Source organism: Lathyrus oleraceus, chromosome 6 (genome assembly GCF_024323335.1).
Source record: "Lathyrus oleraceus cultivar Zhongwan6 chromosome 6, CAAS_Psat_ZW6_1.0, whole genome shotgun sequence".
Lineage (NCBI taxonomy): Eukaryota > Viridiplantae > Streptophyta > Magnoliopsida > Fabales > Fabaceae > Lathyrus > Lathyrus oleraceus.
The window spans coordinates 56146931-56162896 of record NC_066584.1 but is presented as its reverse complement, the minus strand read 5'-3'; the positions used below and the strand labels follow the sequence as shown (position 1 = coordinate 56162896).

Genomic DNA, 15966 nt, shown 5'->3' with positions numbered 1-15966 from the left:
TAAAAGCTATTTTAAAATTATATAATATTACAAATTTGTTATTAATAAAAAATATATCATTTTTTTTCTCTTCTCAAATTTCAAAACAAAAAACCAAAACATCTAAAACCTTAGTTTTTTAGTTTTTAAAACGGTTAAATAGAGAATATTTTTTTAAAACAATTTTATAAAATTGAGTTGTCAAACAAATTTTATTATTTTCAAATTATAAAAACTACAGTTTTATAAAACCAAATCAAACATGCTCTTAGAATACTTTTTTTTGTCATTTCCAAAGATTTGCGAAGTATTTTTTAGAAAAACACTTGAATTCGAATTCACATAATTATATGCACTTGAGTCCAAGTGAAACCAATTTTTATAAGTGTTTTCTATTATAAAATTCAAACTACTAATATTTTATGTAATTTCAGTATAACGACTTATATCAGTTTTTAACATATTTAAACGTAATATTACAAAATATAATTTAAATAAATAGCTTGTTAGTTTATAACTATTGATATGACTTTCAAAAATACATTTTCAAAAAAAAAAAATGCTTGCTGCGCAAGGCTCACACCATGGTAGGGTTTGGAGAGGGTCAGACATACAAATCCCTGTACCATGAGCATTGTGTGTCGGCGGACTAGCGCATGCCAATGGTGGTAACTTCTTTTACAAATACTTGAACCCAGCACCTCCGATTATTATCGCGGGACATGTAAGCAGTGTGATGGAAGAGAGTGGAGCAAATACGCATGCTGGCTGGAGATATTAAGAGCGTGACAGCACCCCTTTGGAACTGCACATACCAACCGATGATCATTACGCGATTAAGGAACATGAAAATCCATCAAATGTTGTATGAGCCAATAGTCAATAAAATCATATTCTCGTAATTTCAAAGGTAACATACCTTGGCACAGATCCACGGCGACGTGGGTCATATTCTGTTGCTTGTCGAAGAGCCCTTGCAAACGCTTTGAAAGTTGCTTCAATAATATGATGAGAGTTTCTTCCAGCAAGCTGTGTACTCAAATGAATGCATGCACATATGTTGTGTTAATAGGTTTTTTAAATAGTAAGAAAACATATAAATTGAAGATGGAATCTGCATCAACAACATAACAAAATTAGTAACAATCAATTTGTTTCTTTCACAAAGATGCATGAATATATTAACACTGACTGTTAGTTATACATGATCTAGATTGTAGGATTTAATACCTGGCGAATGTGAAGTGTCATACCAGAAGTATTCACTATAGACTGGAAAAAATGCTCCACCAACTGCATATCACAATAAACAGATGAAGATGAAGATTATCCTCACTTATAAACACAACACAAGCCATTTCTAAACAATGTGAGACTAAATCCACACCATCAAATCCAACCAATGAAAGTGTTGGAAGCTACAATTAAAACAAGTCAAATGCCGCAATTAAGGCGACTAGGAGTAGACCACAATTAAAGTGGAAATTCCAACACATCCCCTCACGCTTGGGCCTTAATGAGCCCGAAGCGTGGATGATACGGAAAGTCCAACAATAGATAGGATAGGCTTTAATACCATATCAGAATTTGGGTTTGGCCTAACACATTCCAACAAAATCGGCTTGTAAGGTTAGGATTGCCCCCGCTTGTAATCACAACATAGGCATATCTCTAAGCAATGTGAGACTAAATTCACCCCTTCAAATCCAATACAATAAAGATGTTGGATGCTACAATTAAGACAAGTCAAATGCTACAATTAAGACGGAAATTCCAAAGAGAACAAACTCATACAGGAATTATGTAGAGAGATGCCTAGTCTCTCTGCTAAGAACATTTCTATCCCAAAGTAGAATAAGTTCATGTTTGAATAACTTAATTTAATTTAAGTGTTTTTCATATGTGTTTATACATAAATTATTTCTAGAACAAAATATGAAATAAAGTCAAAGTATTTTTATATGAGTAAGGCTAACTTGTGCCTCAAGGGCACATGTTAAAAAATCCATAAAAGGAAAATTTGTATTGAAAAAATCAATAAAATTATTAATTGTAAGTTTCTAATAAATTCAATACACAATTTCCAAGAATTTATTTTTATATTTATCTCTTAACTTGTGCTCCAAGGGGGACACAAGTTAACATTACCCTTTTTATATAAGCTAAAAGTTGTTTTCATAAGCTATCTGAGTTTACGAAAATAAGCTGTGAACAACTTACAAACATGTTATAAGTCATTTTCATAAACTTTCTCAAACAGTCTTATAAGTGTTTATACCAACAATGTTTTACTGATCATCGAACCGATAAAGGTACTGGGTCACTGATCGAACGCATGACTAAGCCGGATAAAACTAGATAACTTGGTTGATGAATAAATATATCTCTATAACAAAACTATAGAGTTATTAAACCTAATGACTCGTTTATAAAACAAATCATAACACCTAAAAAAAATTAAAAATATTATAATTTCACAAGTTATTTAAATTCTAAACATAGTCATTACACATAACAAAATAGTACAAAATACAAATAAGTTTTGAATAAAATCTAATTGCAACATAAACCGAATAACAAAATAACCACCGTGTCTAATAAATTTAATACCAAAGAAAGAAAGTGATTTGAATGTTGGCTCTCCTTCTTCATCAAAAGCATTCGCATAAAAATCGGCCGCAACATCTTCCCTATCACTAATATCGTGTGTTTAGCAATTGACATGTTGTAATAAATTAAAATAACAAAATTATAATCTCAATAACTAACGTACCAATATCATTTGAAATAAGTTGGATTGCCATACTAGCAAAATCACTATTTAATGCTTTCACCTCCTCAATAGTTAAGAATTGTGACGAATTCTCCAACCTCCCATCAGAATGGTCACCAGTGTTTTAAACTTCAGAGTTATAATAGTATTTCTTCTTATTTCTATAAATCATTAGAAATAAAATTCTATTATATACTAAACAAACCAAAATTAATGTTTTCTAAAAAAAACATACACTATAAATTATTAGATGCACCATAAGTCAAATTTGAGCATATTAAAATAATATAATAATTGTAATACATATTTTGTAGCCTTAAGTTGTAACGAATAAAGTCGAGATCATTAAATTTTTAATGCTCCAACCTATTTCTTTTTGTTGAATGAATGTGCTCAAACACACTCCAATTTCGTTCGCAACAAGATGCACTATAAGTTTGACTCAAAATCCAAACAACCTATTTCTTTCTATACATCCTTCACCTATTCATATTTTGAGCTAAACTTGTAGTGTCTCTGATTGCGAATAAAATTTGAGTGTGTTTGAACACATTTATTAAAAAAAAAAAAAAAGGTCGGAGCATCCAAAACTTAATAATCTTGTCATTGTTCGTTACAACTTAAGGTTACAAAAAAGATATTACAATTATTATGTTCTTTTAGTATGTTCAAGTTTGATTTATAGTACATATAATTAATAGTGCATCTAATTATCTAATGATTTAATAGTGTCTGAGTTTATTTTATCAAATATTTATCTTGGTTTGTTTGGCATATAATACAATTCTCTTTCTAATGATTTATAGAAATAAGAAGAAACAAAATTACGACTCTATCAATTTTGAAACATTCGGTGACCATTCTGATTGAGTGCGGAAGGATTCAACATCATCATTCGGTGACCATTCTGATTGAGTGCGGAAGGATTCAACATCATTCTTAACAATTGAGGTGGAAGCACTAGGCAGCGATCTTGCTAGTATGACGATCCAATCTATTTCAAATGATATTGGTATGTTGGTAGTTATTGTGATTACAATTTTGTTATTTTAATTTATTACTCTATGTCAACCGCTAAACTCTCTAAATTGATGTTATTGTAGATCAATTAAATTTGAATGAGGTTGAGGATGATGCATAACTAATTTCTAGAGAAGACATGAACCAAATTAATCCTATCTTTGATGAAAAAGATGTTAGAGTTGATTTTGATGCGGATGCTTTTGATGAAGGAAAGCCCAACATTGAAACAACTTTTTCTCCTTAAAATTAAATTTATTAGAGACTGCAAATATTTTGTTATTCAATTTATGTTGCAATTAGATTATATTGCAACTATACTTTGTTCAAAACTTATTTGAATTTGTATTGTACTATTTTGCTGGGTGTAATGACTATATTTAGAATTTGAATTTAAAGAATGAATTTATAAAACAATGATATTTTCAAATTTTTAAATTTTTTAGGTGTCATAATTTTAGAGATCGAGTCATCCGGTTTGACCGGTTCAATAACTATATGGTTTTGTTATAAGACATGTTTATTCAAGTGAGTTATCCAGTTTTATCTAGTTTAGTCATGCGGTTTAACCAGTAACTCGGTGGTTTGACTAATGAACCAATAACCTAGTACCTCACCAGTTCGATGACCGATCAGATATTTAATACATTGGTCCAAACTGACTTTAAAAAGCATGATCACAAGCAAAAAGATAATTGTCTACCGGTTCCATTCAAATGAAACAAAATCAAGCAAAAATTGCACATACATTCAAACTCTAGGCAAAAAGATGATTGTGTACCGGATCCATCCAAATGAAACAAAATCAAGCAGAAATTGCATCAATGGTGTGGAAGAAGTAATAAAACCAACTCTAGGCCTCATCATAATAAGTTAAGCTTTTAGGAGCAATAGGTCCTTGACAACATCTAAAGTGAAAACCTTTGAAGTTAAATAGGTAAAACTTAAAATCTGTAGGGATAAAATTCTAAACTAAATGAAGCAATCAAACAGAAAAGCACACTACCTGCGTGTCATATGTCCCAACCCTCTGAGTGGGAATGTCCAAATTATAACTCAGATGTGGTCGACCCGACAAATCCTGAAAAGAGAAAGAGTGAATATGCAGTAGCGATGTGAAGATAACAAATTATTAGGAAGGCTTTGAGTACAATATGTGATTTACACAAACTACGAGTAACAAACCAGTGAGACGTGTATCAATGCTTCATCAAGAGGAGCAGAGAAGTCACCGAACCGGTTAATACCCTTCCTATCACCAAGGGCCTGCAGCAAAGCCTGCAGATGTAGTAATAGAAACTTCTTAGTTGAATCAGATGATACATCAAGACTCATGTAGCATCTTGAAATGAAGAAAAGGGAACAAGTTTGAGTTCCAAGTAAAGAAAATAAACAGTTCATTCATATAGTTGTTTTCAGTACCGTTCCAATAGCAAGAGCCACGTCTTCATTTGTGTGATGATCATCGATGTGTACATCCCCCGTAGCCTTCACGTGTACATCAAATAGCCCATGTGAAGCAAGTTGCTGAACAAACAATCACAATCAAGTTCAGTTTTCTTCATTGAACAAACTCTATAGTCTATAGCATCGACAGTTCTTAGTTTGCATCAAGAAAGCAAAAAGTAAACTTCTAACTGTGAATTGTGATCAGATTATGACTCAGATCTATCCGAAGAAGCAATTCACAGCAACAAAAGATAGTTATTAATTCTACTCCTACATCCATCTACCTAGCCTTTTATGCCTCATTTCGCATGCTAACACCAAGGGCCTGTTTGGTTTGAGAAAAGACATTTCTTTATCTAGCATAGGATTTATCAAAAAATGTCTGCAACAAAAAGGTACAAGAAATAATTTGACAGCAAAATTACTGACATCTAGCATATGATCAAGGAAGGGAATTCCAGTACTAGAATCAGCCACACCAGAACCATCCAAGTTAATTTTGACAGATACATTAGTCTCCTTAGTGACCCTTTTCACCTCTCCAACTCTAGTCTCTAAAAAAAACACAAACAAGCATTATCAGCCATAAAAAAACCACACGTAAGAAGCTATATTATAAACTAGTGAACATGAAATCGACCTGGGTGAAAAGGCAAAGAAGTTGAGGTTGAACCGTTGTTGTGTTCCACAAAAGCAGCAGAGGAAAGAGATGTTGTGGGAGGATTCATAGGGGTAGTGAGAGTGAGGTGATTTGGTGAAAAGAATGAAGCTTTGAAAGGTGCGAATTTTGTTGGGAAAAGGGTTGTGTGGAAAGTGGTGATCTTAGGTTTGAAGAGGAAAGAGGAAGGGTAGTTTGGAAGGGAATGAGATGCTGCATACAACTCCATTCGGTAGAGGAGGAAAAGGCGTTTTGGGTTGTGATGACTTTGTGATTGTGAGTTTGGTGAAATGAATAAACAAACCAAACAAGGCACAACAAAAGAAGTGATTGTGTATTTGTTGTGAAAAGGTTACACACACAAAATTTAAGAAGGAAAAGAGATTTTAAGTATTACATGTTTGATTCAAAATTGATAGGGAAAGAATTTAATAGAGAGAAAATAAAACTTATATTATATTATATTTATATATTACATTAAATAAAATAACATTTTTGTATTAAAAGATGAAATATATAGATCTATATTTTCTACCCTTCAAATCTCTCTACTTTTGGAGAGTAGTTTAACTTTGTTTTTTAATAAAATGTGAAAAAAGAAAAAAATATTATCTAAAAAATATAGCTTCATTAGCATCAGCTAGTAAAAAAAATCATGTTCTATACACATAATCATTCATGAAATTCAATATAGAAACATCATAGTATAACATAAACATCAATTTCATGGATTAAAACATAAACACATGTTAGGGTTTCTCAAAAATCAAAATCCACAAATCCTAAGTTCATGATATCTAACCCACATACATTACATACATTATGTTTACCCATAACCACTTGAAATCTCACCCTTACCTTAGTATAGATGAAATCTCTAGGTTCTTCTTCTTCTAGTTTCCTCTTCTCCTCTTTCTCTTCTCTTCTCTTATATTCTCTCTTCTTCTCTTGTTTTACAAAACTAACTCTAATATCTAAAACTCTTACTATCTTTTTAACTCATAATGGACGTAACCCACTTATCCACTCATTCTAATTAATTAGGCCCATTACTAGACAATTGATATTTCTACTCATAAAACTCAATTATTCAAATAACACAGATATTCAAATAATTCAAATAATCACCTGAACGCATATTTAATTAATTATCACATCAAATAATGATTAATTAAAATAAACACCTAATAAATAAATACATAAATTAAATCGGGGTGTTACAACTCTCCCCCACTTGAAATATTTTCGTCCTCGGAAATTACCTCAAGCAAACAACCCGAGATATGAATCCCTCATCTGACTCTCAAGCTCCCACGTCACATTTCCACCAGTCGGTCCTCCTCAAACGACTTTCACCAAAGCGATCTCTTTACCACGAAGTTGTTTCACCTCTCTATCTTCTATCTGCATAGGTAATGTCTCCACGGTCAAATTATCGATAACCTCAACATCATCTAATTGGATAACATGTGAAGGATCCGCAATGTATCTCCTCAATTGAGACACGTGAAACACATCATGGAGATTAGCAAGTGACAGCGGCAACGTAATCCAATAAGCCATGTCACCTACTTTCTCGGAAATCTGATACGGACCAATAAAACACGGCGTCAACTTACACGACTTCAATGTTCTACCAACACCCGTTACCAGAGTAACTCTTAAAAACACATGATCATCTACCTCAAACTCAAGCGCTTTCCTTCTCTTGTCAAGGTAACTCTTCTGACGACTCTGAGAAACCTCCATCTTCTCTCTGATCATTTTAATCTTATCAGTAGTCTGTTGAACTATCTCAGGTCCAACCACAACACTCTCTCTAGATTCGTACCAACACAAAGGCGTCCTACACCTTCTACCATACAAAGCTTCAAACGGAGCCATACCAATACTCGAATGAAAACTATTGTTGTAGGTAAACTCAATCAAAGGCAAATAACTATCCCAAACACCTCCCTATTCCAAAACACGAGCTCTCAAAAGATCCTCAAGCGACTGAATCGTCCTCTCAGTCTGACCATCTGTCTGCGGATGATAAGCAGAACTCAAACACAACTTTGTACCCAAAGCATATTGCAAACCTTCCCAAAATCTAGAAGTAAACCTCGCATCCCTATCTGACTGTTGGCTCATATTTTCGACGCCCATTAAGAATTACCAAAAATGGAAATTATATGCACAGCTGTTTTCGACCAGGAAGTAGTATTCGACCAGCTGGAGGTGAGTCGACTTGGCTAGGTGAATAAAGGTCAAGCATACAGCTGAGACTCCAAAGGGGTTCTTCAGAGAAACGGTTGAAAACGGTTTTCGATCAAAGATTCAAAATTCAAATAAGGGAGGGAACTTTGCCTTCGTCAGAAACCGTGAGAGCACACGTGGAGCATAGCGGATGAATGCGTGCATGCAAGGCGTCATGTGTCTCGACGTGATTGAAGAACCATCAAAGCGGTTATCTCGATCCAGTATAAATATAGGGTGTTAGTGTTAGAAAATTGTGTGTCAAATTGTGTACAAAAATCTGTAAATTTACTAAGTATTCGTGTGAAGAAGAATCGTAAAGCACATAATGTACGTTGTCTACACCATTGTTAGTTATTTCAAAGCAATATAAATTGTCTGTACTTTTTCCAGAAATATAATTCCTTACTTCTTCATTTCAAACACCCTCCTTTTACTTTGTCATTTATAGTTTTAAGATTTCCTTGTTTTTTCCCTACTTTCAACACTTACTTTACAGTTTTAAGATTCCTGCACTTTCGACATTTACTTTATCATTTATAAATCCTTTATGATTTCTTTCGTTCACCTTACCCTTTTCTATTAGTTTTCAAACTCTAATTTGATGTTGATTATTGAGTATTCGTTACTACCACATTTCATTTCAAAAACAATTAGCATATGTCCTAGGATCAATCTGATTGATCCTGCAAGTAACCAAATTTAGAAATTTGGAAGATCAACGGTTGTTTACCGATTTTCAAGGTAAACAAATTGGCACGCCCAGTGGGACTAGTGCTAACGTTACGTATTATATGTAGTTCTGGTTGTTAAGTTTTTTTGAGGAAAAGATTCGTTATATGTTATTAAGAAGTGGTAGATTAGCCATAAACGACGAAAAACGAACAAGGAGAGAATCCCATACGAGGATGGCGAATGTGAATCTGCCAGAGACCCAAAACTCTCAAAATCCATCAACTAGTAACATAATGCCCCTTTCTTCCTCGATAGAGGCAAACACAGCCACATCGCATGTGTCCGAAATAGTTCCGTCCATGGTGAGTTCGATGCCTACGCATTCGATCTCGCATACTGAACCAATTTTAACCTACATTGGGCCTAGGGAACCTCCTCATACTCCCTCACCAATTAGAGATATTTCAAATAGGTCGTTGGTACCCCCTGGTTTCTCAATACCATTTGGTAGTCGAGAACAGCCGTATGGAATGCCAACTTCAGTGATGGCCAATTTACAGAACGTTGGTTCTACTTTTTCGGAACCGGTGGTCAACATAAATTCTCCAGTGCAAGGGTTTGGGACTAACATGGGTCAAACCAACCAATCTTTAGGTTTGAGACACACGACACAGCTACCTATTCTTACTAATAACTTTGCGGCAACATAGAGACAACAGATGGACGAAAGCAATCATGAAATGGTTCAAATGTTGACTCAGACTTTGACCACTATGTTGAATCCTCTGATTCAAAATATGACTCAGTCGAATCAACAGATGACATCACAGGTGGCTCAAATGTCTGAGTTTACTGGTATACCTCAGCACCAACGACCTCCTCTTAGGTATTGGATAAGAGAGAATCAAGAGGCTACATTTGAGGAAGACCTCACCGTTAACCAGATCCCACAAAACCAAGGGGGAGTAGCAGTACCCCCTAGGATCGAACCACAAGTACCCAGGGAACCAAGGATATTAATGGTGAATAGAAACCAAAATGCTGATGATATCATACATCAAGTTCGACATGACGATGTGGCAGCAAATAATAACCTAGCAGCTATAGTCGAAAGAATCATGGTTCGGAACGGGGTAAATTTTGGCCTTAGAAGGCCAAATTTTACGTCGCCTTTAGCAGAGTATATCTTACAAGCAGAAGCACCCCTCAGGACCAAAATCCCCAAATTCACCAAGTTTGCTAGGGATACTACTGAGTCTACTGTTGAGCACGTGGCGAGATATTTAATCGAGGATGGAGATATGTCAAATAACGAGAGCCTTAGGATAAAAAAAAATTCAAGTTCTCTCACAAAGAATTCTTTCACATGGTTCACAACCTTGCCCTAAAATTCGATCCACACTTGGAACCAACTGGAAAGAATGTTCCATGAACAGTTTTACATGGGGAAAATGAAGATAAGTTTAAAGGAGTTGGCTAGTGTCAGACGAAAGTTCACTGAGCCAATTGATGACTATCTAAATAGATTTCGACTACTCAAATCTAGGAGTTTTACGCAAATACCAGAGCATGAACTGGTCGAAATGGCCGTTGGGGGCCTTGACTATTCGATTAGAAAGAAATTAGATACTCGGTACCTAAGGGATATGGCCCAATCGCTGACAAAGTTCGACAGTTAGAACGTTTAAAGGAAGAAAAGGCTAGGGCGAACAAAGGTAAAAGGGTAGCCTATGTCGATTTCAGGAATGATGACAAAGGTTTATGTCATGAAATTTCAGACTTCGACGACAATGAGATCGACCTTGCTGAATTGACTCAAGGGCCACCATATGCGTGCAAAGTTTTAGCCCCTTCGAACGGGAAAAATCCTGTTGAATCTGAAAAGAGTGACAAATTTCCTAAGAAAACTTATACGTTCAATGTTACAAAATGTGACGAAATTTTTGACTTACTAGTCAAAGATGGTCAGATGATAATACCTCTGGGTGCTAAAGTACCCCCCTTTAGAGCAAAGAAAGAAAAGAGGGTTTTGCAAATACCATGGTTTTTTGGGTCATAAAACGTCTCAATGTTTTCTTTTCAGGGATCTTATGCAAAATGCCATCCAGGAAGGAAAACTCAAGTTCGGAGATAAAACACGGAGCCAAATGAAGATCGACTCCGATCCTCTGCAGGTAGCTAAGGCCCATTGTACTGAGCCAAAGGAAGTGAACCTTATTGAAGTCGTTGATGATTTCAACATGACTGAAGTCACTGAAGACTTCGTCAACGGACCTGTTATGGCCAGGGTTCATGAGTACTTCGAGCAAGCGCCTCTTGATGATTTCGCTCAAAAGGTTGCAGGAGATGTCAACAAGAAAAATGTTGAAGCCTCCGATGCCGAGAACGCTAAAATTTCAAAGTTAATGATGATTACTAAAGAAACCGCTGATAATTTTGTTCAGATGGATAAGGTCACTAAGGGCCTTCAAAAACAATTCCAAAGGCTGGATATTACTGAGGATATCCACATGGAGGTCAATATAGTGGAGTTATCTTAAGAAACCTCTATGGAGGTCGATGATGAATGTCGACAGGAGGAGTATAACAAGGTCTCCTTCCCTCAAGAGGAAGAAACATTGTCGGACTTCCTCCGAAGGTGTCAGAAAAAGAAGTCGTAAGTTATGTTATGCCCTAGGTGCAGTGTTGTCTTCGACAAGAAAGCAGCTCAGAATCTAGAAGGGGTTAGGAGAGTAAATCACCAAGATAGTCATAAAGCCATCCAAAATCATCAAATGGGTAAGCCAGGAAGGGCTTTCGATCCCAGGAGGTATCCTGATCCAAGATGCCCAGTGGTGAAGCTGAGTGAAACCAAGCAAGCAGGGCGAAATTTCAAAACCATTTCCTTTAAGCCTAGTGTCGAGGGGTCAAATGGAAAATGGGTCAAGCAAATTGATGGCAGGAAAGGCTGTCATGGAAAGTGGCAGAACTTCGAGGTTGAAAGGGGTTCGTCACTGACTTACCGCAAGGAATTTCGGACCGACAAAAGGACCTCACATGTGTCCAAGAACTATAAGGGAAAAAACCCTATGACGAGATCTTAGTGGAGAAGAGAACAAAGAAGACGAAAAGCCCAAAGAGAAGTTGGTGAAAGGGATCAGGCTGAGTTGAGTACCAATGTGATTATGAAGAAAAGGGAGGACCCAAACTTCACCAAAAGAGATCCCAATATCTCAGTTAAGACGGCCAGTGAAAAATACAATCAGGTGGCCGCCGAAGATTAATTATTGACTGAAAACTTCGACTCTGGTTCAAAAGCTTCCTTAGACATCTTAGTCGAGGTGGTATCCGTAATGCCCAAGGAATTCGATTGGATTACTGAAGTCAAAGACAATGACAGTATCACAGAGAGGGAGATGGTCACTCACAAGCCAATATGTTACTATGTAATGAACAACGGTTGTGTTGAAGAGCAAAATTCCTTTTTCGAAAGGCCTGGTGAAGCCATGAAGAGCCACCTAAAACCCTTCTTCATCGCTAAAAAAGTCGAAGACATCCCCGTTAATAAAATATTGGTGGATTATGGAGCGACTGTGAACTTGATGCCTCACCGCATGCTGAGGAAAATTGGCAAATATGTTACTGATGTCAAACCTCATAATATGGTGCTAACTAACTATGAAGGTAAAGTAGGTTCCACCATGGGGGCTATCCAAGTCGAAATAACTGTGGGGACAGTCACTAGGTCCACAATGTTCATGATTGTGGAAATAAAGGCTAACTACAATTTGTTGCTTGGAAGAGAATGGATCCATGGGGTCGGAGTTGTCCCATCTTCAATGCACCAGAGGATAATAATTTGGCGCCCAAATGGCATCGTCGAAAACATAGAGGCGGATCAGGGGTACTTTAAAACCCCTATTAATCATATCGACAAGCGCCAGTTTGACAAGCACTTAGCCACTATAGCCCCCTGTGATTCGGCTGAGTTTGTGTTTACCCCCGACGACAACGCTTATTGTTCCTTGTCATTACACCCTCACTATGGTTTTCGGTGGGACAGAGAGATAGTAGGCGAAGACAACTTCGGATATTTGGGAGTATTTGGAATCGACCCTACAGGATGGGGAAGTGAATTCAGTAATGATGACTGAGTTTACAATGCTAAAGAGGATTTCAGCTTACATAGCCGAGAGCAAACAACAATTGGCCTTATAGGCCGAAGTCAAAAATATGGTTGTCGAAGCCAGTGAAGTTTCTCAATCAATAAGTCCCGAGAAGGACTTTGACCCAATGCCACCTGATAAAGGTCAGAATGAAGAGCAAGACCAGAGGCTCGATGCGATTTATGACGATGAGCCTTTGGGTTTCGAGAAGGATCCGCTAGCAACAAACATTAAAATGCTGGCTCAGGATCCCCTTGAAGAAGTAGACTTGGGAGAGGGGGCAATAAAAAATCCAACTTACATCAGTGCCAACATTAATCCTCAACTCAAGATCGAAGTGGTCCAATTGCTGAGAGAGTTTAAAGATTGTTTCGCATGGGACTATGATGAAATGCCTGGTTTAAGCAGGGAACTGGTCGAATTGAAACTGCCGATCAAGCCTGGAAAGAAGCCTGTGAAGCAGAACCCAAGACGATTTGCTCCAGCAATACTGTCAAAGATCAAGGAGGAAGTCGAAAGGCTTCTCCATTGTAATTTCATTCACATGGCCAGGTATGTCGAATGGTTAGCTAACATTGTGCCAGTTGTAAAGAAGAATGGTACTTTAAGGGTTTGCATATATTTTAGAGATTTAAATACTGCGACCCCAAAGGATGAATATTCAATGCTAGTGACGGAAATGTTAGTCGATTCTACTGCAGGCTATGAATATTTAAGCATGCTTGACGGGTATTCTAGGTATAATCAAATATTTATTGCTGAAGAGGATGTTCCGAAAAAAGCATTTCATTGCCCCAGAGCCTTAGGCACCTACGAATGGGTAGTGATGCCTTTTGGTTTGAAAAATGCTGGGGCAACCTACCAAAGAGCGATGAATTTGATCTTCCATGATTTCATAGAAACTTTTATGCAAATCTATATATACAATATTGTTATTAAGTCTATTTCAGGGAAGAGTCACGTAGACCATCTTCGAATATCTTTCGAGAGGATGAGAAAACATGGTCTAAAAATTAATCCTTTAAAATGCGCTTTTTGTGTGCAGGCTGGGGATTTCTTAGGTTTTATGGTTCGCAAAAAGGGGATTGAAATAAACCAGAATAAGACTAAGGTCATCATGGAAGCCAAAGCACCATCGACGAAGAAAGGTTTGCAGTCACTACTGGGCAAGATCAATTTCCTAAGGAGATTCATCTCAAACCTTAGTGGGAAGACGCAAGCATTCTCGCCTTTGCTTCGACTCAACAAGGAAGTGTTCGAATGGGGGCAGGCTCAACAAGAAGCATTCGATAAGATTAAAGCATACTTGAGCCATCTACCAATCTTAACACCACCTTGCAAAAATAAAAGTATGAGATTGTATATATTTGCATCTGACAAAATCTTAGGAAGCATGTTAGCCCAAGAGGATGATAATGGTGTCGAAATAGCCATTTACTACCTCAGTAGAGTTTTAAATGATACAGAACCTAGGTATAACATGATCGAAAAATTATGTTTATGCTTATATTTCTCGTGTACAAAATTGAAACATTATATCAAATTTGCTGACGTTTATGTTTCATCTCATTGTGACGTTATTAAACATATGTTATCCAAACCAATTTTGCATAGTCGAATTGCGAAATGGGCACTAGCCTTGACTTAATTTTCTTTAACATACATGCCACTAAGAGCTGTTAAAGGGCAAGTGGTAGCATACTTTATAGTCGACCACTCCATTGACACAAACGCATTGAACTATGTCGAATTGGGACCATGGAAGTTGTACTTCGATGGGTCTAGTCATAAAGATGGTACGGGCATCAGGGTCAAAATTATTTCTCCTAATAAAATTCCAACAAAATTCCAGTACAAAGTAGAAGGTACATGCTCAAACAATGAGGCTGAATACGAAGCCCTCATAACAGGACTTGAAATGTTGTTGGAACTGGGGGCAACTCGAGTCGAAATAATGGGAGACTCGGAGTTGGTCATAAAACAGATCACAAAGGAATATAGATGTGTCAAGGAGAATTTGTTCATGTATTTCATAATCACCAGTCGACTGTTAAAAAGGTTCGAAATGGTTTATATTCGACGCATACCCCGACTAGAAAACCAAGTGGCTAACGATTTAGCTAAGATTGCATCCGGGTACAAAATTTCAAAGGAAAAGTTGCACAAAGTCATTGAAGTCAGGGGAAAGGTCGTGGAAACTAGATTAATGCCCCTAGATTCAGAAAAAGACGAAGCTAGGATATGCTGGTGAAGGGAATTTTGAAATATTGGCAATAGACAATTTGACGGATGAAGACTGGAGGAAGCCAATAGTGGTGTATCTGCAGAATCCAACAACGTCTATTGATCGAAAAACCAGGTATCGAGCATTGAGTTACGTTCTTTTGGGTACAGAGTTGTTTAAGAAATCTCCTGAGGGAATTTTGCTTAAGTGCCTCAGTGAGTCAGAGGCGTACTTTGCCCTTTCGACTGTGCATAGTGGAGCGTGTGGGGCACACCAAGTCGATCATAAGATGAAATGACTCTTATTTCACCAAGGGATGTATTAGCCTACCATGTTGAAAGACTGTATTGAATTCGCAAAAGGTTTCCAAGAATGTCAGATGCATGCAAGCATACAACATGTCCCTGCGAGTGAATTACATTCTATCATCAAGCCTTGGCCATTTAGGGGTTGGTCTTTAGATTTGATTGGGGAAATTCGACCTCCATCATCTAAAAGTCAAAGATATATATTGGTGGGAGTTGATTATTTTACAAAGTGGATTGAAGTTATACCCTTACCGAATGTGAACCAAGAGGATATGATCGAATTTATCCAAAAGCATATTATTTATAGATTTGGAATCCCAAAGATGATTACAACGGATCAAGGATCAGTATTTACTGGTCAGAAAATGCAAGAATTTGCCAAAGAAATGGGCTTCAAATTATTAACGTCAACGCCCTATTATGCTCAGGCCAATGGACAAGTCGAAGCTGTCAATAAAGTGATCATTGGTTTGATTAAAAAGCATGTAGGGAAGAAG

General features: G+C 36.7%; 2 protein-coding genes across 2 annotated transcripts; both read right to left on the bottom strand.

The window, feature by feature from the left end:
• Positions 1 to 355: 355 nt before the first annotated feature.
• Positions 356 to 6216, bottom strand: LOC127093091 (imidazoleglycerol-phosphate dehydratase, chloroplastic). Its single transcript, NM_001426957.1, has 8 exons — positions 5862 to 6216; positions 5651 to 5775; positions 5195 to 5299; positions 4958 to 5050; positions 4779 to 4853; positions 1210 to 1272; positions 899 to 1008; positions 356 to 784 (listed from the first exon to the last, which is right to left on the bottom strand). Exons 1-8 carry the CDS (start codon positions 6106 to 6108, stop codon positions 757 to 759), a joined length of 846 nt encoding a protein of 281 aa, NP_001413886.1. The 5' UTR covers positions 6109 to 6216; the 3' UTR covers positions 356 to 756.
• Positions 6217 to 7220: 1004 nt separating this feature from the next.
• Positions 7221 to 7643, bottom strand: LOC127093986 (uncharacterized). The gene has a single exon (XM_051032869.1). The coding sequence runs from the start codon at positions 7641 to 7643 to the stop codon at positions 7221 to 7223; it is 423 nt and encodes a 140-aa protein (XP_050888826.1).
• Between the last annotated feature and the right edge of the window lie 8323 nt (positions 7644 to 15966).